The 25,757-nt window shown below is 50.5% G+C and overlaps 1 protein-coding gene across 8 annotated transcripts in view; it reads right to left on the reverse strand.

Annotated features, from left to right (window-relative positions):
* Window positions 1–25,757, reverse strand: part of TSPOAP1 (TSPO associated protein 1) — a 145,907-nt gene that overhangs the window by 61,428 nt on the left and 58,722 nt on the right. For 7 of the 8 annotated variants that reach the window (XM_039507753.1, XM_039507754.1, XM_039507752.1 and 4 more), the window contains exons 10-12: window positions 25,536–25,556; window positions 19,676–19,868; window positions 8,923–9,161 (exon numbers count right to left, since the gene is read on the reverse strand). In XM_039507753.1, the coding sequence (XP_039363687.1) occupies window positions 8,923–9,161; window positions 19,676–19,868; window positions 25,536–25,556 (453 nt within the window). The remainder of the gene's footprint in view (window positions 1–8,922; window positions 9,162–19,675; window positions 19,869–25,535; window positions 25,557–25,757) is intronic. The other variant, XM_039507755.1, reaches the window with a different exon arrangement.

The raw sequence follows: 25,757 nt of genomic DNA on the forward strand, positions 1-25,757 counted from the left end.
GCTGTAGACTGAGCAAATCCATATTCGAGCGCCACTGCAGCACACACACAATTCTTTGCCAACCCCAATCCCCTCTATGCCCACACATTCCTTTTCACTTCACAGCACTGCTGAGTTTCCCCATCACCCCACCCCCTCTCACAGCCTGCACACTGATAGCTGGAGCTACACACACTTGTGAGGTTTTACACTTTTTAACAATAAATAAAGGCTAAGGTATTTAATAGTACAGCATTTTTATTCTATGTTCTAGAAAAGCGTATAGCAGGGTTTCTCAAACAGGGGTCGCCGCTTGTGTAGGGAAAGCTCCTGGCGAGCTGGGCCGGTGTGTTTACCTGCCCCGTCCGCAGGTCTGGCCGATCGCAGCTCCCACTGGCCACAGATCGCTGCTCTGGGCCAATGGGAGCTGCTGGAAGCGGCGGCCAGTAAGTCCCTCGGCCCGCACCGCTTCCAGCAGCTCCCATTGGCCCAGAGCAGCGATCTGCAGCCAGTAAGAGCCGCGATCGGCCAGACCTGCAGACGGGGCAGGTAAACACACCGGCCCGGCCCACCAGGGGCTTTCCCTACACAAGCAGCGACCCCTGTTTGAGAAGCCCTGGCGTATAGCAATCAATTCACTCTCGGGAACAGGCTTCTAAAGCATTGTGTTTCATGGATTTTGGGCCCCAAAATTGTACATGGATGCAACAGGGAAGCAATTCCGAAGCAGACGTGCTAGTGCCCCTCATTGTCCAAGTGGTTCCTCAAAGCCTCTCTGATGTTAATAGCAGCCCTCTGGGCTCCTCTGACAGCCCTACATCTGGCTGTTCAAACTGTGCAGCCAAGCGCTCGGCCTCAGTGCTCCACACCTGAGCAAACATTTCACCCTTAGAGTCACACAGATTATGCAAAGTGCAGCACGCGGCTACGACCACGGGAATATAATCCTCGGTAAGGTCTAGCCTGCCATTGAGACACCTCCAGCGAGCTTTCAAACGGCCAAAGGCACATTCGATGACCATGCGGCACCTGCTCAGCCTGTTGTTAAAACTCTCCTTGCTGATGTCCAGGTGCCCTGTGTAAGGTTTCATGAGCCAGGGCTGTAAGGGGTAAGCCGGGTCTCCCAGGATTACTATGGGCATTTCCACATCCCCCACTGTGATTCTGTGGTCTGGAACGGAGTCCCGCCTGCAGCTTTCTGTACAACCACGGTTCCTGAAGATGTGTGCGTCATGCACCTTTCTAGGCCAGCCTGCATTGATGTCCATGAAATGCCCCCGGTGATCCACAAGTGCCTGCAACACCATGGAGAAGTATCCCTTCCTACTGATGTATTCAGAGGCAAGGTGGTCTGGTGCTAAAATTGGAATGTGTGCCATCAATGGCCCCGACACAGTTAGGGAAACCCATCTCTGCAAAGCCATCCACTATGTCATGCACATTTTCGAGGGTCATGGTCCTATGCAGCAGAACGCGATTTATTGCCCTGCACATTTGTAGTAATACAGCCCCAACTGTGGACTTTCCTACTCAAAATTGATTTGTGACTGACCAGTAGGAGTCTGGATTCACCAGCTTCCACGTAGCAATTGCAACACGCTTCTCTACTGGAAGGGCAGCTCTCAATCTGGTGTCCGTGCGCCGCAGGTCGGGGGCCAGCTCGGCACATAGCTCCATGAAGGTTGCTTTACGCATCCTAAAGTTCTGCACCCACTGGTCGTCATCCCACGCCTGCATAACAATGTGATCCCACCAATCAGGGCTTGTTTCCCTCGCCCAAAAGCGACGCTCTACCATATGCAGCTGGCTCTGTGAATGCACAAAGCACTGATTGCTGCCATCCATCTGGCGATTCATCCTCTGCTAACTTCGTGAGTAACTTCACGAGTAACTGTGCTGCCATGCATGATGTCCTCACGACAGCTAACAGAGCGTAGGAGAGAAGTGTGGGATCCATCCTCTCTGACTGCAGATGCTGGCGCACACTACAAAAGAGTGAGAGTTGGAAAAACGGCGCAAATGGAAGCCAGAGACCTTTGATGGGGTGGGACACAAAGCAGTGCATGACGGTACACTTTGCACATCCCAGGATGCGCCGCGCTCTGTTTCCGCATTCCCACAACACCTAGCGACGGATGGTGTCACCAGGCACTGTGGGATACATATCCACAGTCCATTGCTCTCGCTGACATTAAAGGTGTCCCGAATGTGGACACGATCTGTCGACAGAGGGAGCAAATGTAGACACGCTTTGGCAACCTTGCTTTTATTGATTTTTTCCTTGGCAACATGAGTTTCATCAAAAAAACTTGCCAGTGTAGACAAGCCCTTAGTCCTCTAAACGCCCGGGGGGGGGGGCAATCCCCCCAGACAGGGCAGGAAACGTAAACTAAAGTTCTTTTTCTTTTTTCCCCTTTAATCCCAACAGAGTAAAAAGGAGAAAAAAAAACCCAAACAACTACTACTTATGCTAATGATGCAGATGAGGAAGGGCTGACTGCTTGCTCCTTTTGAGGCCAAAGGCAGTTGAGAAGGAACTGGGGGGTGGGGTTCACCCAAGCAGTGCTAGATAGCATTGAGGCAGACCACGAGGGAGGGACAGTGCATGTGCAGGCTCAGTGGACACTGCTACCAAAAATCTCCGATTGGAGGTGCAGGGGCACAGATACACCTAGAGTGGAGCGTCTGGCAAAGTGGGTATTCACCCACGAAAGCTCATGCTCCAATACTTCTGTTAGTCTATAAGGTGCCACAGGACTCTTTGCTGCTTTTACAGATCCAGACTAACACGGCTACCCCTCTGATACTTGCCACCTAGAGTGGAGCACCCATAGGAACACTACTCAACGAAGAACTGGGTGTTCACTTGTAACTGCTGCCAATACACTGTTCCCAACCCTGACAGAGAAAGCAATGCCCCAGGAACTAGCTGTTGGATGGACTGGCTTGCTGGAGATAACACAGTGTAAGGCAGGGAGCTGTGCAGCCGTGAGAGAGACACGGTCTCCTTCCAAGAGAGGTGACGGCTGGGAGCCAGAAACCTTAAGTGAGTGCTCTCTGGGGTCCATGGAGGGGCAAAGTCAGGTGCAATCACCCTGAAACTGAGATACAGTTCATGCTCGGGGAATCTGGGTTCCAATCCTAGCTATGACTTTGGGTACATCAGCTGATCTGTTTGTGACTCAGGCACCCTGTCAGTACAATGACACTTGTTCACCTTGTAGGAATGTTGTGAAGCTTAAAGAGGGCTTGTGAAGTTCAAAGTACTAAGAGAGATAGTCAGCAGGAAGGGTGAGCCTAGAACTCAGGCTCTCCTGGCTCTTAGCCCTGAACCTACTCTGCTAGGCTAGGGCCTTGTCTACACTACAAGACTATTTCGAATCTACTTAAGTCGAATTTGTGGATTCGACCTTATGAAGTCGAATTTGTGTATCCACAGTAAAGACACTAATTCGAATTTCTGAATCCACATTAACAGGGCCGGCATCGACTTTCGAAGTGGTGCACTGTGGGAAGCTATCCCACAGTTCCCGCAGTCCCCGCTGCCCATTGGAATGCTGGGTAGAGCTCCCAATGCCTGCTGGGGGAAAAAATGTGTCGAGGGTGGTTTTGGGTAACTGTCGTCATCGAACCGTCAATCACGCCCTCCCTCCCTGAAAGCGCCGGCGGGAAATCTGTTCGCGCACTTTTCTGGTCGGTTACAGCGCGGACGCCACAGCACTGCGAGCATGGAGCCCGCTGCGATCATCGCTGCACTTATGGCCGTTGTCAACTCCTCGCACCTTATCGTCCACCTCTTCCACAGTCAGCTGCTGAGAAATCGGGCGAGGAGGCTCCGGCAGCGCGGTGAGGAGAGTGGCGCAGACCTCTCAGAAAGCAGGGTACACCGGGCAGTGGAGATCATGGTGGCAATGGGTCAAGTTCATGGTGTGGAACGGCGATTCTGGGCCCGGGAAACAAGCACGGACTGGTGGGACCGCATAGTGCTGCAGGTCTGGGATGAAACAGAGTGGCTGCGAAACTTCAGGATGCGTAAGGGCACTTTCCTTGAACTCTGTGACTTGCTGGCCCCTGCCCTGAAGCGCCAGGACACACGGATGCGAGCAGCCCTGAGTGTGCAGAAGCGAGTGGCCATATCCCTCTGGAAACTTGCCACGCCAGACAGCTACCGGTCAGTAGCGAACCACTTTGGCGTGGGCAAATCTACCGTGGGGGTTGCTGTGATTCAAGTAGCCCACGCAATCATTGAGCAACTGCTCTCAAAGGTAGTGACTCTCGGAAACGTCCAGGTCATCATAGATGGCTTCGCCGCGATGGGATTCCCAAACTGCGGTGGGGCTATAGATGGCACTCACATCCCTATCCTGGCACCAGCCCACCAGGCCAGCCAGTATATTAACCCAAAGGGCTACTTTTCAATGGTGCTGCAAGCACTGGTGGACCATGGGGGACGTTTTACCAACATCTTCGTCGGGTGGGCGGGCAAGGTTCATGACCCGCGTGTGTTCAGGAACTCTGGTCTGTTTAGACGCCTCCAGGCAGGAACTTTCTTCCCGGACCACAAAATAACGGTTGGGGATGTGCAGATGCCTACAGTGATCCTCGGGGACCCAGCCTACCCGCTAATGCCCTGGCTCATGAAGCCCTATACAGGCGCCTTGGACAGTGAGAAGGAACTCTTCAACTACCGGCTGAGCAAGTGCAGAATGGTGGTGGAGTGTGCTTTCGGACGTCTCAAGGGGAGGTGGCGGAGCTTACTGACTCGCTCGGACATCAGCGAAAAGAATATCCCCGTAGTTATTGCTGCTTGCTGTGTGCTCCACAATGTCTGTGAGAGCAAGGGCGAGACCTTTTTGGCTGGATGGGAGGTTGAGGCAAATCGCCTGGCTGCTGTTTACGCTCAGCCAGACACCCGTGCCGAAAGAATATCCCAGCGGGAAGCGCTGTGTATCCGGGAGGCTTTGAAAGCAAGTTTCCTCGGAGAGCAGGGTAACCTATGACTCTCCACTTGATTTTAAGAGACGCTGATCCTGGGCCTGTGTCTCTATGTGTTTAGTGAGATCTGCGGTTACATACCCCGTTCTCCAAGTTTCCCCCACTTCCCAAACATGTTTTAAAACAAATTAAACGGAACAGTTATTGTTAATAAATCTTTCTTTTACTTTGCATTTCTGTTCAGGGTTTGAAACATGGACGCATACTGTGCTGGGTACGGTGTGCACTGATGTACAGACCGCTTGTACAATACAGGACGGACAGCCTCCTGCTCCTACATAGGTCTCTGGGGTGGGGGACGGTTTCAAGTGGTTGTGCATGTAGGGGTGGGTTTGCTGGAAGGGGCGAGTGGTGCCGTCTTTGGATAGGGATTTGGATGCAGGCTCTGGGCTGTGGGTTTGGGCGTAGGAAGGGGTGATGGGTGTGGGGGAAGGGTGAGTATCTGTCCGTGGATGAGGGCTCTTGTTGGGGCTCAGGGCAGCGGAGAGGATCGCGCCTACGGTGGAAGTGCATGGTAAGGGCAGCATGCCTTAACATTAGGGGGTGGCAGGCGCTAGGACCGTGGACAAGCGTACACATCACAGAATGACCCGGGGCAGCATACACCACACAGAGTGACCCTGGTGACTACTGACGGCAATCTGTGTGTGCCCTGCAGTTGATCCTGCCCCCGATAGTCTGTACCCTGCTACTGTAGGCTATCCCGTGCAATTATAAATCCCCTGCCCCCCCCCCCCCACATACACACAGTCTTCTGACACGAAAGACGTGACGGAAAGAGTGAACAACAGCAAACAGCTTTTATTAATCTACTACATAGTGGGGTGATGAAACTTGGATTTGGGACTGGGTGATCCTGTAAGGGAAGCGCTTCTACACAGTTATAGCGTCAGAGGTGTGTGGTACATTAGCGCTCAGCTGTGGTGCAGTGACAGTTCTCACGGCCCCTACCGCCCCTCCGTCTTGTAATTTTCGGTGAGGGGGGGACAGGACTTCTTGGCGTTGGAGGGTGGTTGCAGATACAGTGCAGGGGGGCTCTCTCCTCCTGCCTGCGGTCCTGCAGAACATCAACAAGGCGCCGGAGCGTGTCCGTTTGCTCCCTCATTAGCCCAAGCAGCGTTTGAGTCGCCTGCTGGTCTTCCTGCCGCCACCTGTCCTCCCGTTCGCTGTGTGAGCGCTGCTGCTGAGAGAGGGTCTCCCTCCATTGGCTCTGCTGGGCCGCCTCGGCTCTGGAGCAGGCCATCAGTTCTGCGAACATCTCGTCCCGAGTCTTTTTCTTTCGCCGCCTAATCTGAGCCAGCCGCTGCGAGGGGGATGCCGGGGCAGTCCGGGAAAGAGCAGAAGCTGTGTGATTGGAAACAGTAAGTGATTTCCTTGAACAGATACATGTTTGCGAACAGTGAACACAGTATAGTCAGTTTCTCTGAACAAGACCATACAGGGCACCAAGTTCCACGAGATCTCAGGACAAGTTCGAGATTTCGGAATACGCTCTCATTGGCGGCGCCATTGCACAGGAGAGCGGACAAGCGGGGAGAGACAGCTGAATCCGTCTTGCAGACAGTCCTGGTAAGCCTTAAAGTAGATAATGCTTATCAGTTAGTGGATAGCTGTGCTCTCCTGCTAAAGGCAATCTGGAAAGCAGAAAGGCTGAGCCTTTTCCAGCCCCTCCCGCCAGTGCACGGGAAAGATCAATGTATGCTTGTTCTCTGTGGCCTCCAGCACGTGGCTGTTAAGCGAGGGTCGTTGTTAGGCAACCTAATTTAAAACCATTAACAGTAGTAACAATACACTAATTGCCCTACTTAGATGCAGCCTGTCCAGAACGACATCACCCTGAGGCGGGTCACTCGGAGTCAGAGAGAGCGGATGCTGCGGGAAGCCCTGCACAGACCAGGACCATATGCAGCAATGCTAGTGGAGGCGATGATTCCTCTGTACATTAGGATGTCCTGGCGCGGAAGAGTGTGCTTCCACGGAGCACCCAACAAGGCACCTCTCCCCAGGAACCTCCTGCGGAGGCTTTTCGAGCAGTTCTCTGAGAGCTTTGTTGAACTCTCCCAAGAGGATTATTGCTCTATCCCTATATGTGTGGACCTACTTTTTGTATAGTTTGAGATTTAACATTTTTTATATAGTATTTCTATTTTTTCTATGCCTGTTTTTTAAAAAATAAATGTTTCCCTGTTTGTAGCACTTACCGCCTGATCCTTCCCCTGATTCTGAGTCCGGGTTAACGGGCGGGGAGGGTTGGTAGGGGATCTCTGTGAGGGTGATGAAGAGATCCTGGCTGTCAGGGCAAGCGGTATTGTGTTCGCTGTCGCCTGCGCCGTCCTCCACAAACCCTTCCTCATCTTCCCCATCGGCGAACATCGCCGAGGAACTGTCCAGGTACACTATGCCATCCTCAGAGTCCACGGTCACTGGTGGGGCAGTGGTGGCAGACCCACCGAGAATGGCATGCAGTGCCTCGTAGAAGCGGCATGTCTGGGGCTGTGCTCCGGAGCGTCCGTTTGCCGCTCTGACTTTTTGGTAACCTTGTCTCAGGTCCTTGACTTTCACGCGGCACTGCATCGCATCCCGGCTGTATCCTTTGTCTATCATGGCTTTGGAGACCTTCTCGAAGGTCTTTGCATTCCGCTTGTTGGAGCGCAGCTCCGAGAGCACAGACTCCTCGCCCCACACAGCGATCAGATCCATGACTTCCCGGTCAGTCCATGCTGGGGACCTCTTTCTATTCTTGGATTGCCCGGACTCCTCTGCTGGAGAGCTCTGCATCGTTGCAGGTGCTGCGGAGCTCGCCCCGATGTCCAACCAGGACGTCAGATTCAAAGTGCCCAGACAGGAAAAGGAATTCAAATTTTCCCGGGTCGTTTCCTGTGTGGCTGGTCAGAGCATCGAAGCTCGGACTGCTGTCCAGAGCGTCAACAGAGTGGTACAGTGTGGGATAGCTCCCGGAGCTACTAAGTTCGATTTCCATCCACACCTAGCCTAATTCGAGCTAGCCATGTCGAATTTAGCGCTACTCCACCTGTCGGGGTGGAGTACCAAATTCGAACTAAAGAGCCCTCTAGTTCGAATTAAATGGCTTCCTGGTGTGGACGGTTGACCGGTTAGTTCGAATTAACGCTGCTAAATTCAACTTAAAGTCCTAGTGTAGACCAGGCCTAGGAGAGTACATCGGAGAGTGGCCATAGCATCAGAAGAAGAAAGAGGCACTCTCTTACCAGACCTAGATTTTCATGAGCTCCCTAATGATCTAATGGGAACATTAAATAAGGGAAGGGACAGGACTGAGCCCCACAGGAATCCATACACGAGACCTACTGGGCAGAGGGAGCAGCTGCCATCATGTCTCTGAGATCTGAGAGGGAGGGGAAAGCAAAGTCAATATAACCTGCCCGCATCTGCCATCATCAGCTCAGCAGCCCTTCATGATCTCCTGCACCAAGAGCTGCTAATAAGTCTAACCGCGATGTTTGCACCAGTACGCGCCCCTCTTGGCTCTATGCCAAGGACAGCAGGGCATGGGCACACGCCTTCATGCTGCTAAGCCACTACTGCAAGCTGCAATACCCAGATATTGTGTGGCAAACCAGGGCTGTGAAGTCACAGCAAAGACTATCCAGGACTAAACTCAAATTGAAAACATTCAGGAAACTTGCTATACATTTCCCCAGGGCTTTTCTCAGGTTGTCTGCATTCCTCTCAGACTGCAATGATCTGTACAAATGGCCATCACAGGGTGTTGCCAAGTGAAGAGGGAGCAAATCCCTTCAACAGTTTTCCGCAAGTTTTCTATTCTTTTTCCACGGGATTCTCTAGTTCCCAGACACAGGTTTAAGAGGTAGCTGCAAGCGGAGAAAGCAGAGCTAGTAAATGCATTGATCCCAACGTGTGCTTATCCCCACCTGGATAATGACAAGGGACACCAGAAACAGCACTGACCTCTGGAGTGGGGCAGGACTTGGGACTGTTCTGCATGGATTCTGATTTCGAAGAGCTTGACTGGGACTCCAGTCTCTTGACTTGCTTCTGAGATGTGGCAGCAGCACCTGAGACTGGAATTTTGGTGACACTAGACATGGGATCAGGGATCTGAGGTAATGATTCCAGCTCTTTACTCCCTTCATCATGAATCTTCTTAGTGCACGGAAGAGCAGGACGTGCAGGGGCAACATCTGGATCTGAAACCAAACATTCCATTTGTTACTCCAAGTTGCCAGCAGAGCAGAACAAGAGCTGCTGTGAGCACCATGGTGCTTGCAGTGTGGACACACTCAGTAGCAGGGATCTACCCAGGGGCTTAGCTTTGAGCTGTGGAAACATGTTCAGCCCTGATTCTCCTTGCACTCACACCAACAGCAGTTACGCTGACGTTACCAGATGGAACTGATATAAGGGAGGGAGGATCAGGTGCTTGACATGCAATACTCAGCCCTGCATGCTGCTGTGAGCCAAACCCTCTCCTTCACTGAGGTCCACTCTGCACAGGAGGGAGGGGAGCTATCAGGGAGCTCACTAGGGCATGCGGAACCTGTGGGCTTGTCTGCACCAGCCCCACTGTGAATTAACTTACACCACAGGGATGTTAACAGGCCACTTCACCTGGAATGGTTCCTTAGACCATGAGCTGACTACTTACGCTAAACAATCTGTCTGACCTTGTGACACTTTCTCAGGCTGAAGAAGGGCTCTGTGTAGCTGGAAAGCTTGTCTCTCTCACCAGCAGAAGTTGGTCCAATAAAAGATATTACCTCACCCACCTTGTCTCTCTACGGCAGTGGTTCTCAACCCATGGGCCACTTGCAGCCCAATCAGCACACAGCTGCAGCTCATATGACATCCTCAGGGCCATACAGGTAGTAAAAACGGTTACTCACCTTCTCATAACTGTTGTTCTTCGAGATGTGTTGCTCATGTCCATTCCAATTAGGTGTGTACGCGCCCACATGCACAGTTGTCGGAAGGTTTTTCCCTAGCAGCACCTGTCAGGTCGGCTCTGGAGCCCCCTGGAGTGGCGCCTTCATGGCGGTGTATATAGGTCCCTGCCGACATGCCGCCTGTTCAGTTCCTTCTTGCCGGCTACTCTGACAGAGGGGAAGGCGGGTGGGTCTTAGAATGGACATAAGCAACACATCTCAAAGAACAACAGTTAAGAGAAGATGAGTAACCATTTTTTCTTCTTCGAGTGCTTGATCAGGTCGCTTTCAATTAGCTGACTCCCAAGTCCTAACTAGGAGGTGGGGTCAGAGCTCGTGGAATCACTGATTGAAGCACCACTCTGCTGAATGGAGCATCGTCCCTGGCATGCTGGGTAATGGCATAATGAGAGGTGAAAGTGTGAACCGAGGATCATGCTGCCCTGCAGATCTCCTGGATCGGGACCTGGGCCAGGAACGCTGTCGAGGAGGCCTTCGCTCTAGTTGAGTGCAGGGGCCGGAACTTGTTCTAGAACACAGCATGCCTGGATACAGGTCATGATCCACAATGAAATTCTCTGTGACAACACTGGTAGGCCTTTCATTCTATCCGCAACCGCCACAAACAACTGGTTCGACCTACAGAATGGCTTTATGCGTTCAATGTAAAAAGCCAGAGCTCTCCGAACGTCCAAGGAGTGTAGTCTTTGTTCCCAGCCATCTGCATGAGGCTTCGGGTAAAAGAACAGTAGAAAAATGTCCTGATTGGCATGGAATTGGGAGACAACCTTTGGAAGAAAGGCTGGATGAGGCCTAAGTTGTACCTTGTCCGTATAAAAAATGGGTATAAGGAGGATTGGAGGTTAGGGCTTTAAGCTCAGAGACTCTCCTTGCTGACGTAATGGTGACTAGGAAAGCCACCTTCAATGATAGGAAGAGCAATGAACAAGTTGCTAGGAGTTCAAACGGGAGCCCCATTAGCTGGAAAGGACCAGGTTAAGGTCCCACACCAGAATTGGTTGCTTAACCTGCGGGTATAGCCTGTCTAGACCTTTCAGGAAGCAACTGACCATTGGGTTGGCAAAGACTGAACAGCTGGCCGCTCCCAGGTGGAAGGCTGAAATGCCTGCCAGGTGGACCTGGAGAGATGAAACCAAGAGCCCTGCTGTTTAAGTGTAATAGATAGTCTAAGATGGGTGGCATAGGCGCCTGCATTGGGAGAGCACAACCCTGAGAACACCAGATTGCAACCATTTTCCACTTGGCCAGGTAGGTAGCCCTGGTGGAGGGTTTCCTGCTGCCCAGCAGAAGCTCCCTAATGGCCTCCGAGCCCATCATCTCCATTGGATTTAGCCATGAAGCTTCCAAGTGGTGAGGTGACAAGACTCAAGGTCGGGATGATGAAGACGATCGTGACCTTGGGTGATCAGGTCCGGAAGCAGGGGCAATGAGACTGGAGCATCCACCGACAGCTCCAGGAGCATGGTATACCAGTGCTGGCGAGGCCAGGCTGGCGCTACCAGTATGACTGTAGTCTTGTTCCTGCGGATCCTGAGCAGAACCTTGTGGATGAGTGAAACGACGGGAACATGTACAACAGATGGTCCGTCCAGGGAGGAGAAACGCATCCGCAAGGGAGCCCGGACTGTGATTTCGGAAGGAACAGAACTGGGGACATTTTCTGTTGCTCTCCATGGTGACCAGGTCAATTTGGGGAACCTGCACCTTTGGAAAATGTTGTACACCATGTCCAGGCAGCTGGACCACTTGTGACTGTGGAAGGATCTGCTGAGTCCACCAACTCGTTCTGGGAACCTGGGAGGTAGAATGCTCCCAAGTGAATGAAGTGGGCTATGCAGAAGTCCCAAAGCTTGAAGGCTTCCCACATAGGGGAGAAGAATGAGCTCCACCCTGCTTGTTTATATAAAACATCGCAGTTGTGTTGTCCATCATCACCTCCACGCATTTCCCTTGCAAGTGGGCCTGGAAGGTCTGGCATGCCAGGAGGACCACTCTCAGCTCCTTGACGTTGATGTGGAGTGACAGCTCTTCTTGTGACCAGAGACCTTGGGGTCTGAAGGTCTCCCAGGTGAGCACCCCATCCCAACACTGTACCTCTGTCACCAGGGACAGGGAGGGCTAGGGCTTTGTGAAGAGGACTCCTGCACATACCATTGGTGGGTTGAGTCACCAGTGGAGAGACTTGAGAACTGGCACTGGGAGAGTGACCACCTTGTCCAGACTGTTGAGCCCTGGCCGATAGACTTCTTCAGGCCTGGCTGGTGTCAGCCTGAGCCTCAGTCTCGCATGTATGCCACATATGTACGTGCTGCCATGTGGCCGAGGAGTTTCAAGCAGTTCCTTGCTGTGGTGGTGGGGTACCGCTTTTTCTATGATGTCTATCATTGTTTGAAACCAATATTCCAGCAGGGATGCCCTGGCCTAACCCAAGTCCAACACTGCTCCAATAAATTCTATTCTCTGCAGAGGGGATAGAGTTGATTTGCGCTCGTTGAGAAGGAGACCTAACCTGTCGAAGGTGTATCTTACCAGGCTGATCTGACCCTCCAACTTGCTCCCTGGAGCAGTCCCTGAGGAGCCAGTCATCGAGGTATGAGAATATCTGCACCTGCCTTGGTCATACGAAGGCAGCAATGACTGCCATGTATTTAGTAAACACTTGAGGGGCCGCTGACAGACCAAAGGGGAGGACCGTAAATTGGTAAAGGTTGTGGTTGACCATGAACCTGAGCTGGAATTATAGCTATGTGGAAGGACACGTCCTTGGGGTTGAGGGCGGCATACCAGTCTCCCGGATCCAGAGACGGAATGATTGCGTTTAGAGAGACGACGAGGAAGCTCAACTTTTTTATAAAAAGAACAGGAGTACTTGTGGCACCTTAGAGACTAACAAATTTATTTGAGCATAAGCTTTTGTGGGCTACAGCCCACTTCTTCGGCTGCATGGAATGGAACATATATTGAGGAGATATATATACACACATACAGAGAGCATGAAAAGGTGGGAGTTGTCTTACCAACTCTGAGAGGCCAATTAAGTAAGGAAAAAAAACTTTTGAAGTGATAATCAAGATAGCCCAGTACAGACAGTTTGATAAGAAGTGTGAGAATACTTACATGGGGAGATAGATTCAATGTGTGTAATGGCTCAGCCATTCCCAGTCCCTATTTAAACCTAAGGTGATTCTATCTAGTTTGCATATCAATTCCAGCTCAGCAGTTTCTCGTTGGAGTCTGTTTTTGAAGCTTTTCTGTTGAAAAATTGCCACCCGCGGGTCTGTCATTGAATGACCAGACAGCTTAAAGTGTTCTCCTACTGATTTTTGAGTGTTATGATTCCTGATGTCAGACCTGTGTCCATTAATTCTTTTGCGTAGAGACTGTCCGGTTTGGCCAATGTACATGGCAGAGGGGCATTGCTGGCACATGATGGCATATATCACATTGGTAGATGTACAGGTGAATGAGCCCCTGATGATGTGGCTGATGTGATTAGGTCCTATGATGATGTCACTTGAATAGATATGTGGACAGAGTTGGCATCGGGCTTTGTTGCAAGGGTAGGTTCCTGGGTTAGTGTTTTTGTTCAGTGATGTGTGGTTGCTGGTGAGTATTTGCTTCAGGTTGGGGGGTTGTCTGTAAGCGAGGACAGGTCTGTCCCCCAAGATCTGTGAGAGTGAGGGGTCATCTTTCAGGATAGGTTGTAGATCTTTGATGATGCGCTGGAGAGGTTTTAGTTGGGGGCTGAAGGTGACAGCTAGTGGTGTTCTGTTATTTTCTTTGTTGGGCCTGTCTTGTAGGAGGTGACTTCTGGGTACTCGTCTGGCTCTGTCAATCTGTTTTTTTCACTTCAGCAGGTGGGTATTGTAGTTTTAAGAATGCTTGATAGAGATCCTGTAGGTGCTTGTCTCTGTCTGAGGGATTGGAGCAAATGTGGTTGTATCTTAAAGCTTGGCTGTAGACACTGGATCGTGTGGTGTGTCCTGGATGGAAGCTGGAGGCATGTAGGTAAGTATAGCGGTCAGTAGGTTTCCGGTATAGGGTGGTAGTTATGTGACCATCACTTATTAGCGCAGTAGTGTCCAGGAAATGGACCGCTTGTGTGGACTGATCTAGGCTGAGGTTGATGGTGGGATGGAAATTATTGAAATCATGGTGGAATTCCTCAAGAGCTTCTTTTCCATGGGTCCAGATGATGAAGATGTCATCAACGTAGTGCAGGTAGAGTAGGGGCGTTAGGGAACGAGAGCTAAGGAAGCGTTGTTCTAAGTCAGCCATAAAAATGTTGGCATACTGTGGGGCCATGTGCGTACCCATAGCAGTGCCGCTGACTTGAAGGTATATATTGTCCCCAAATGTGAAATAGTTGTGGGTGAAGACAAAGTCACAAAGTTCAACCACCAGGTTTGCCGTGACATTATCGGGGATAGTGTTCCTGATGGCTTGTAGTCCATCTTTGTGTGGGATGTTGGTGTAAAGAGCTTCTACATTCATAGTGGCCAGGATGGTGTTCTCTGGAAGATCACCAATGGATTATAGTTTCCTCAGGAAGTCAGTGGTGTCTCGAAGATAGCTGGGAGTGCTGGTAGCGTAGAGGGGATGAAATACTTCCTCTCCACCCCCTTCACTGAAGGAGGAATGGAGGCAGGGGTTTGCCACAGAGTTTTTGTAGTGGCCTGAATAGTCTTCATGAGGGACAAAGCCACCCTAGACAGCCGCTCCGAGGTTAGGACCCATCGTGTCCTCCAATTCAACTACCTCCTCAGTCTGAAGCCCCATAATGTGAGCCACCCTACGCAGTCCTGGTGTGCTCTACTGTCAATGGGGGGCAGCCCAGAGGAGGAAGACCCCGCCACCACTTCATCCAGCGAGGACGACGACGAGGCCAGAGGAGGCACCGGGCCCTCCTCGCCTTCTGGACTCGTCCTGCTCGGTGCATGTTCCTCATCGCTGACCGCAGGCTCAGAGCTGTGGTGGGCACGCGATCTGGATGCAGCTCCGCGCTGTGCCCCGACACTGTTTTGGAGCCCCAAGGGGTGGGATGGTCCGTGTCTGGCGGAGGCACCCAGGCTTCCAACACCACAGAGTGAGAACCCCTGGAGTGCATGCCCTGGGCCTGGTGGTAGGCCCACAGGGTCCAAAATGGCCACTGCATGGGCCCTTGACACTGCACTTACCATGGCACTAGCCTCACGTCCTGCCTATGTCTGCGGTGGTCCAACTGAGTAATAGGACTCCACTTCTGAGTCCAATGTTCGGGATCTTGAGCACGAAGACCACAGTGGCGCTGCGCGAGACGGTGCCAGAGAGTGGTGCTGTGGGGACGGTACCGGAGAGCAGTGCTGCAGTGGAGGTGCCAGGGACTGGTGCCGCGATAACGATGCCGAGGACCAGTGCCAGGGGGACAGTGCTGGAGACCGGTGCTGTGGGGAGCAATGCCATGGGGAGCGATGCCACGGAGATGGTGAGCGGTGCCTCATCACTGCCAGCCTGCCTCTGGATGGTGCCATGCGCTGCAGCACTGGAGGTCTATCCAAGCTGATGGGGAACGGCGGAGACGTCATGGCAATCAAGTCCCTCACCGCCTCAAAAGTGTCTGGGGCGGAAGGGAGCTCTAGCTCATCCGCCTGGCACTCTCAATCAGGAGAGTCCAACAGCACCGGACTCGACAGACCCCCTTGCGGGACCAAAGTCAACGGTGCCGGCTCTGTGATGTCGGCACCGGGTGCTCCTGCACAGTCCAACCTGGCTGCTCTTGGTGCGGGCGAGCAACCTGTCCACCTTCTTGTGCCGCTTATGCGGCACCAGAGAGTGTGAACAGTGCCGTGCAGCCTCTACGAGCTTCGGCGCCAGGCAATGTCGGCGCCGGGGATCATTATGGCAAGAATCCTTCCTCGACACCGTTTCTCACACAGAGGCCGGAGTGCTCTGCACGGAGGTGCTTGGCGCTGGATCCTGTTGGCATGGAGCCAGCTGGGGACGAAGAGCTGCTTCCATCAGGATCTACTTCAGCCTGAAGTCCCGTTCTTTTTTAGTCCTTGGGCAGAACCCTTTACAAATCTTGCACCTCCCCCAGGCACTCGAGACAAGAGTTGTGGGGGTCGCCCGTTGGCATGGGCTTGAGGCAGGTTCCGCAGGGTTAAACCCTTGGGATTGAGGTATGCCCCGAACCCCAAAGGGAGACAAAATAGGGTGCGAGAAGGACTTCCACTCCTAGAAAACAAACCAACTAAACTAACTTACTCTAAGGATCAGAGGGGTAGCCGAGTTAGTCTGGATCTGTAAAAGCAGCAAAGAATCCTGTGGCACCTTATAGACTAACAGACGTTTTGGAGCATGAGCTTTTGTGGGTGAATACCCACTTCGTCAGATGCATTCACCCACGAAAGCTCATGCTCCAAAACGTCTGTTAGTCTATAAGGTGCCACAGGACTCTTTGCTGCTTTTACTCTAAGGAATAACTATTTAGAGAGAGCTAAATACAAACACTAGGGGGAGCACTTTCTAAGGCAAGCGACCACAGTTCCAATGACCGTCACTGGCAGTAAGAAGGAACTGAAGAAGCGGCGGGTTGGCAGGGACCTATATTCACCGCCATGAAGGCGCCACCCCAGGGGACTCCCCGGCCAAAATGACGGGTGCTGCTAGGGGGAAAACCTTCTGACAACTGTGCACGTGGCGCACACACACCTAATTGGAATTGACATGAGCAAGCACTCAAAGAAGAATATATATTGTGTAGATGCGACCCACATAACACATGGAGAGCGGCATATATGGCCCACAATGGTAAACAGGAGGAACACTGCTCTAGGGACTCTGTCTGGCCTACATAAATCAATGTACAGCAGGGGTGGGCAAACTACGACCCGTGGGCCACATCCGGCCTGCCAGCCATTTAATCCGGCCCTCGAGCTCTAGCCAGAGAACAGGGGCTGGGGCTAACTCTACTCCCACGCTCCAGCCGGGGAGCAGGGTCAGGGGCCACTCCACGCATGCGTGCCGCAGCTCTGCACAGCTCCCAGAAACAACAGCATGTCCCCCCTCCGGCTCTTATGCATAGGGGCAGCCAGGGGGCTCCGCACACTGCCCCTGCCCCAAGTGCTGCCCCCACAGCTCCCATTGGCCGGGAACTGCAGGCAGTGGGAGCTGCAGGGGTGGAGCCTGTGGATGGGGCAGAGCTGCCTGGCCATGCCTCTGTGTAGTAGCCGGGGGGAGCGGGGGGAGAGACATGCCGCTGCTCCCGGGAGCTGCACCCCGAACCCCTCCTGTGCCCCAAGCCCCTGCCTCAGCCCTGAGCCCCCTCCCACACTCCAAACTCCTAAGCCCAAGCCCGGAACCCCCTCCTACACCCAAGCCCCTCATCCCCAGCCCCACCCCAGACCCTGCATGCCCAGCCAGAACCCACACCCCCTCCTGCACCCCAACCCCCAATTTCATGAGCATTCACGGCCCGCCATTCAATTTCCATACCCAGATGAGGCTCTTGGGCCAAAAAGTTTGCCCACCCCGATGTACAGCATAGAAGATGTTGCACATACATATCTAATAAGTCTGGTTGACAAACAGGAAAATGTTTGGGAAATTTTTCACACATAAATCAATCCCTTAAACAAAATTCTGAAGTTCAAACATTTTCAAACAGCTTTAAGGGCTGATTTTTATGAAAATGTTTGCAAACAATTATGTTTTTTATTGAAATATCAAAATTTGGAAAATGCTGATGAGATTTAGTATCTAAGTTTGTAGAAAAACTTATGAGAAAAGGTACGTGACTATGTTATTAACTGTATAACACCACCACATCTGCCTCAGGGGCAGAGCTAAGGTTTTTTGGCAACTTGCTAGCTGGCATTTCTTGACTCCTGAGGTCTTTGCCTCCAACTTCACACTGACTCTGGAATGGTGCTGGGGAGTCCCATGTTTATTGTTTCTCAGTGATTCCAGAAAACTGCTTTCAGGGTCTTCAAGTAAAAAGAGTCCATTTTTAGCCGCCAGTCCCACAAACTCACCCTGGGCTCTGGGAGCCAAGCTAGTTTCCTTTGCACCAGTAACGCAAGCAAAATTATCAGTGACACCAGGACAGTGTTATTGTCTTCTGTTGGTTTGCAAGGAACTCAGCAGCATTAGGATGAATTTGCCCCTAAGGAACGCTGGGCAAATTTTTGGCAAATAGTTTATTTGCAGAAAAATGCCGTTTCAGTCAACCCTAAACCAGCTGTGACTTTGGGCAGAGTTTGCTAAACCATTTCCACCCCATCGAAAAATTGAAATGTTTCAGTAATGCTGAAACATTCCAGGCTAAGACCTGCAAGGGGCACCATCACCTACTCACTCACTCTCAGTGAAATGGTGAAACTGAAACAAAATCTTTTAAATCAGAGCAAACAAAACATTTTGTCAGACCTGACTCAAAATGTTCTTGGACTTTTTCAATTCACTACAAACTTTGAAAAAGTTCATTTTTCATTTGACCCAAAATAAAGCTTTAAATAAATAAAATAAATAAATTAATGGAGATATCCCATCTCCTAGAACTGGAAGGGACCTTGAAAGGTCATTGAGTCCAGCCCCCTGCCTTCACTAGCAGGACCAAGTACTGATTTTGCCCCAGATCCCTAAGTGGCCCCCTCAAGGACTGAGCTCACAACCCTGGGTTTAGCAGGCCAATGCTCAAACCACTGAGCTATCCCTCCCCTGCTTTTCTTCAATTTTTTCAGATTGCCAGCAACCAAAGAAGATTTTTTGCCCAGCTCTAATTAATGATGCCTTACGTGTGATTTAAGTGGTGCACAAGTACTGTGAAGATCCTCTGTATGAGGGTGAATTTCATCCCTCACAGAGAGAGTCCACAAGATGCACAGCGGAGGAAATTGCTTTGATGATTGCCTAAAGTGCATAAATTCATAGATTTTCAAGGCCAGAAAGGACCATTATGATAATCTAATTTGACTTCCTGCATGACTCCAGCCAGAAAGTGTCACCCAGAGAGCCCACAACTGCTGGTGGATCTAGAGTGTATCCTTGAGAAAGGCACCCAAGCTCAGTTTAAAGCTCCAAGGGATGGAGAATCCACCTCATCCCTTGGTAAGTTGTTTCAATGGATGAGGACAGCATTTGATCAGGGCTTGCACCTGCAATCCTTACAAAGGGCCCAGATGCTCTCCCTCAATCCTCTTGCGTGTTAGCACAAATATTATGGAGGCATCATTAGTGGCTCCAGAGCTAAGGCTGTGCTGAAATTTGCATTTACAGAATATCAGGGTTGGAAGAGACCTCAGGAGGTCATTTAGTCCAACCCCCTGCTCAAAGCAGGACCACTCCCCAACTAAATCCCCAAATGGCCCCCTCAAGGGCTGAACTCACAACCCTGGGTTTAGCAGGCCAATACTCAAACCACTGAGCTATCCCTCCCTCCCCCATTGTTAGCTATTGTACCCTCCTCCTCCCCAGCTAACACCATTTACTGCTGGGCATAGACCTAATTATCTGGGAAATTATTCCAAGCAAATGTTTAGTAGTTTGGGGCTAGGAATTAAAGACTCCTTTTGTAAATATAAAGTGTCCGTGGAATATTTCCCTGTGACAACTGAAGTGTTAAGTATGTGTTGCTCTAAATCAGTCTCAGACATATGCTGGTGGGGTTTTAAAAGGAACTAAAGAGATGAGAGAATTATTCCCATTATTGATCCTAATTGGTTCTTTGCACTCAGGAAAGCCAACAGACAAAGCACTCATCAACTTCTCACAGCAGTTACCCTTCTCCCATTGGCGGCACTGGGATTGAGGGATGGAACAGCAGGGCATGAGCGGGAGCTCAGAAGTCACCAATGTTGAGGTCAGAGGGCCAGTCTTTCCTGTCTGTAGATGGAATCGTTTGAGTTCCTGAGACAGGAGGCTGAACTGTTCGATGTGGCTGCGGCACTGATCCTCCAGATCTCTCACCTGGGCCTGGCAGGGAAGCAAAGCAAAGTTAGGTACAAACACAGGCCTGAACTGGGACAAGGCTCTGAATAGCAGCGGTCTTGGCTGTGTCCTTCCATGTAAGGGAGCTGGGATATTCAGAGGATGAAAGGATGGAGGTGCCCAGATCCCAGAGATGATCGGGGGGGGGGGGGCAGCCCCCAGGCCATAGGCCCTTTGAAAATCCCAGTCCCAACAGACAACCTCAGGATTGGTTCCGCTCTAAACCCAAGATGAGCCTTCAATGAAAAGCTGCTTTGGGCCTGCAATTTCCCTTGCTCACACCCATACAGGAGAAAATGTAGGCGGGGCTAGAAGCGAGTCAAACAAGGCCCTTTGCGATCGGGGAGATGGGAAGGCTTTTCACATCAAAGTCATATCTCCAAAACGGACTCCACCAGACCTAGCTAATCTAGGGAGCCTCCCTGGGACATGAGGCCTCCAGCAGCTTCCCCACCAAACCACTGGGGGAACATTCCCCTCCTGGGCCAAGTTCAGCCACGGGTGAGAGACTCCAGGGAGCAGCAGAGCATCAAGGTCCCTGGACTATCCAGGAACCTGCACACGCCCCACTGATGTCACACAACCCACCTCCAGAAATTGTTTTCCACGAGGGATTGTGGATTGCAGCAGAAGTAGGAAAGCAGAGGAGGTGATTCTCCAGAGGGAGATGTGGGGGCTACGGGGATCACTTGAGGGTCACCTGCACTCCCCTGGCTTCTGGCCCCAGAGTGCCTCCCCTTCCTGTGTGCCTGCCCCCCACAGCTGGGCTCTTGTCCCAACGGGTTTAAAAATACACACAACCCATCTCCAACATAGCCTACTGCAGCTCCCCCACCCAACTCCCTCAATGCCCCAAGCCCACGCAGCTTCCAGGAACCAACAACCACCTGTCCTTTAACACCCCTTTTAACCCCACTCCTAACAAACAAACAAAACGTACTAGAGCCTGTCAGGAATGTCCTGTCAAAATACTTTTTCAACAGAAAATGTAGTTTCCACAGGAAAATCTCTAATTTCCCCCAAATTTTTAATGTTTCAGGTCAGTTCAGGTCACTAATCTGGGGCTGCATGAGAGGCAGTGGTGCCTCATGGGAGGAGTTGTAGTTTGGGTGCCTTACATCTATTCTTCTCTCTGGGCTGGGCTCCCCTGTGGGACTATGTCTCGCATGATTAAGGCTGAAGGCTGCGAGTTTGTCATGGAGGTCATGGAAGTCACAGATTCTATGACTTTCAGTGACCTCTGCAGCGGCCAGTGTGCCTGGCTCAGGGATCCCAGCCAATGGGAGCTGCGAAGCCAGTGCTCTGGGCGGAGGCAGCGTGCAGAGATAAGCACCACCCAGAGCCCGCCTCACCCCATCCCGTGCCCCAATCCCCTGCTCCCTCCCACACCCGCACTCTGCTGTTGGGGTGGGGGGGGGAGGAGTGGAGCCAGGTAGGGAGCCTGCCAGCCCCACCAACCCCTCCCTGCCCAGCACCAGCGAGGGTCCCAGGCCTAGCACCGCGGCTCGCCCCCGCTCCAGCACCAGTAGGATCCTGGGCCACGCAACACCGCCCCCCCCCCCAGCACCCAGGCTGCCCTCCACCAGCACCCACAGGGCCCCCAGACATCCCCACCCCTCCCAAGTTTTAGTCACAGGTATTTTTAGTAAAAATCATGGACAGGCCACGAGTTTTTGTTCACCGCCCGTGACCTGTCTGCGACTAAACCGTAGCCTTACACAGGATGCACTGCAGCCTCCCCTCTGAACATTTAGTTTAAATCAGAAACATCAAAATGAAAATTTTTGAATCAACATTTTTCAAAGCTTTCTGTTCCATGAACATTTTCGATATGTCGAACTTTCATCACACTTTGGAATGAAAACTACTGGAATTTTCTGTAGAGAAGAAATTCTGATTTTTGACCAACTCTAAAAATGATAAATTTGAATCTCTTGTCCTTTTTCAGATGAGCACAAGACCTTTCCATTCAGTTTCTTAACAACTAACAAAATCATCTAAAGCACAGGACTTGGTGGAGATGGGGGACTTCAACTACCCAGACATCTGTTGGGAAAATAACACAGCAGGGCACAGATTATCCAACAAGTTCTTGGAATGCACTGGAGACCATTTTTTATTTCAGAAGGTGAAGAAAGCTACTGGGGGGGAGGCTGTTCCAGATTTGATTTTGACAAATAGGGAGGAACTGGTTGAGAATTTGAAAGTGGAAGGCAGCTTGGGTGAAAGTGATCATGAAATGATAGAATTCATGATTCTAAGGAACGGTAGGAGGGAAAAGAGCAAAACAAAAACAATGGATTTCAAGAAAGCAGACTTGGGCAAACTCAGGAACTTGATAGGGAGGATCCCACGGGAAGCAAGTCTAAGAGGAAAAACAACTGAAGACAGTTGGCAGTTTTTCCGAGAGACATTATTAAGGGCACAAGAGCTAACTATCCCACTGTGTAGGAAAGATGGGAAGTATGATAAGAGAGCACCCTGGCTTAACCAGGACATCTTCAATGATCTAAAACTCACTGGACGTTTAACATCATGAATGCCAGTGAAAACGAGCAAGGATCAGAGTCTAAAACAGGGGAAACACAAGTCAAAAATTGCTTAGACAAATCAGATGTCTTCAAATGAGCAGGCCCTGATGAAATGCATCCTAGAATACTCAAGGAGCTGACTGAGGAGATATCTGAGCCCATTAGCAATTATCTTTGAAAAATCATGGAAGACAGAAGACATTCCAGAAGACTGGAAAAGGGCAAATATAAGTGCCCATCTATAAAAAGGAAAATAAGGATAACCCAGGGAATTACAGACCTGTCAGCTTAACCTCTGTACCCAGAAAGATAATGAAGGAAATAATTAAGAAATCAGTTTGCAAACTCCTAGAAGATAATAAGGTGATAAGTAACAGTCAGCATGGATTTGTCAAGAACAAATCATGTCAAGCCAACCAAATAGCTTTCTTTGACAGGGTAAAAGGCCTTGGGGATGGGGGGGGAAGCAGTAGATGTGGTATATCTTGACTTTAGTAAAGCTTTTGATACTGTCTCGCATGACCTTCTCATAAACAAACTAGGGAAATGCAACCTAGATGGAGCTACTATAAGGTGGGTGCAGAACTGGTTGGAAAATCACTCCCAGAGAGTAGTTATCTGTGGTTCACAGTCATGCTGGAAGGGCATAACGAGTGGGGTCCTGTAGGGATCGGTTCTGGGTCCGGTTCTGTTCAATAGCTTCATCAGTGATTTAGATAATGGCATAGCGGGTACACTTATAAAGTGTGTGGATGATACCAAGCTGGGAAGGGTTGCAAGTGCTTTGGAGGATAGGACATGATTGTTTAGCCTGCAGAAGAGAAGAATGAGGGGGGATTTGATAGCTGCTTTCAACTACCTGAAAGGGGGTTCCAAAGAGGATGGATCTAGACTGTTCTCAGTGGTAGAAGATGACAGAACAAGGAGTAATGGTCTCAAGTTGCAGAGGGGGAGGTTTAGGTTGGATATTAGGAAAAACTTTTTCACTAGGAGGGTAGTGAAGAACTGGAATGGGTTACCTAGGGAGGTGGTGGAATCTCCTTCCTTAGAGGTTTTTAAGGTCAGGCTTGACAAAGCCCTGGCTGGGATGATTTAGTTGGGTTTGGTCCTGCTTTGAGCAGGGGGTTGGACTAGATACCTCCTGAGGTCCCTTCCAACCCTGAGATTCTATGATTCTATGATTCTATGATTAAAATTCAAAATGATCTGGACAAACTGGAGAAATGGTCTGAAGTAAATAGGATGAAATTCAATAAGGACAAATGCAAAGTGCTCCACTTAGGAAGGAACAATCAGTTGCACACATACAGAATGGGAAATGACTGCCTAGGAAGGAGCACTGCGGAAAGGGATCTGGGGGTCATAATGGATCACAAGCTAAATATGAGTCACCAGTGTAATGCTATTGCAAAAAAAGCAAACATCATGCTGGGATGTATTAGCAGGAGTGTTGTAAGCAAGACACAAGAAGTAAATCTTCCATTCTACTCCACGCTGATTAGGCCTCAGCTGGAGTATTGTGTCCAGTTCTGGGTGTCACATTTCAGGAAAGATGTGGACAAATTGGAGAAAGTCCAGAGAAGAGCAACAAAAATGAATAAAGGTCTAGAGAACATGACCTATGAGGGAAGATTGAAAAAACTGGGTTTGTTTAGTCTGGAGAAGAGAAGACTGAGGGGGGACATGATAACAGTTTTCAAGTACATAAAAGGTTGTTACAAGGAGGAGGGGGGAAGTTGTTCTTCTTAACCTCTGAGGACAGGACAAGAAGCAATGGGCGTAAATTGCAGCAAGGGAGGTTTAGGTTGGACATTAGGACAAACTTCCTGTCAGGGTGGTTAAACACTGGAATAAATTGCTTAGGGAGGCTGTGGAATCTCCATTGTTGGGGATTTTTAAGAGCAGGTTGGACAAACACCTGTCAGGGATGGTCTAGATCATATTTAGTCCTGCCTTGAGTGCAGAGGACTGGACTAGACGACCTCTCGAGGTCCCTTCCCGCCCTATGATTCTATGAACTCCTGACAACGTCTGCATTTTACGTTAGAGGAATTAACCGTTTGCAGCACTTGAGTCCATTCCGTTACTTGCCTCACATCACTGGATCAACAGCTTTCACACTTAACGTAGTAAGCATGAGAGACCACCCCTGGCTATTTAACACTGTCAAGACTAACAAACGAGAGCTAGCCAGCTTTGCACTGAGCCAGGTGATCTGATGCCCTGCCCACCTTACAGAAGTTTTTAGATTCTAACAAACCAAAGACTGCTAACTATTCATACCTCTGCCTTTCCCTGCTCTTCCAGGCACAAAGACTGCTGATTCCACCCATTAGCTAACCCCTTATCTGTAACCGTAAGTTATCCCACCAGTTCCCCATCTCGTCTAGGGCGTGATCTATACTTAAATCTTATGTCTATATAGTTACAGCACTCAGGCAGGGAGAGCTGTGCCTGGAGCCGAGAGGGGGCAGCCAGGCTCTCAGCGAGAAGCAAGGAGCCAAGACCCCGGGAGGCAGCATGGCTCCCAGCAGGGAGATCAGGTGGCAGTGCAATCCAAGAGCCTGGGGGGGCAGCACAGCTTGGACTGGAGACAAGGTAGCAGCCCATCTGGGGAGCAGAGGGGTGGCTTTCTTGTCAATTTCACAGCTCAAGTGGAGTCATGAAATTGACAAGACAGCCAACAGCCGATTTAGGAAATGCAGTGATCACCCTAACTACACCCACATAAGCCCTACGCCTCTTGTGGAGGTGGAGTTATGTTGGTGTAGGAGGGCACTTACATCAGCAGGAGCAAGGCTGTAGTGTAGACACTGACATAGTTAGGTTGACATAAGCTGCCTTATGTCAACCTAACTCTACATGTAAACCAAGCCAGAGAATCTGAAAAAATAGAAAACCTGGAAGAGCTCACAAAAACTGAAAAAACAACCAACCCATTGTGTAGGGGTTTTTTCTGAGAAAGAAAAGGTTTTAACAGATAAGTGCTCTGCTCTGTCAAAGCAGCAGCAGTAGCGCCCTTTAAATTATTTTAGCTCTACTTTTTAGAGATGACACCCCACACAATAGTCAGAGTTAAGCAGCAGCAGGAGGAAAATGCCCTGCTCAATTATCTCAGTACCTGCATGCAATCCAAGGTATTCTGTCAGCAAGGAAAAGAGCAAACAGAGATTTAAAACCACATATCAGCATTTTCATTTACCAAAAATCAAGACACTGCAAAGCATAACAAAATCCTCAGTTTAAGAAACATTCTTCTCCCAATTAGTACACAATAAGTGTTGAGTTCCTCTCTCCCCAGCCGCTAAAAGAAATTCCACAGATTGAAAGCATGAATCAGATT

Source organism: Mauremys reevesii, linkage group 20 (assembly GCF_016161935.1).
Source record: "Mauremys reevesii isolate NIE-2019 linkage group 20, ASM1616193v1, whole genome shotgun sequence".
Taxonomy (NCBI): domain Eukaryota; kingdom Metazoa; phylum Chordata; order Testudines; family Geoemydidae; genus Mauremys; species Mauremys reevesii.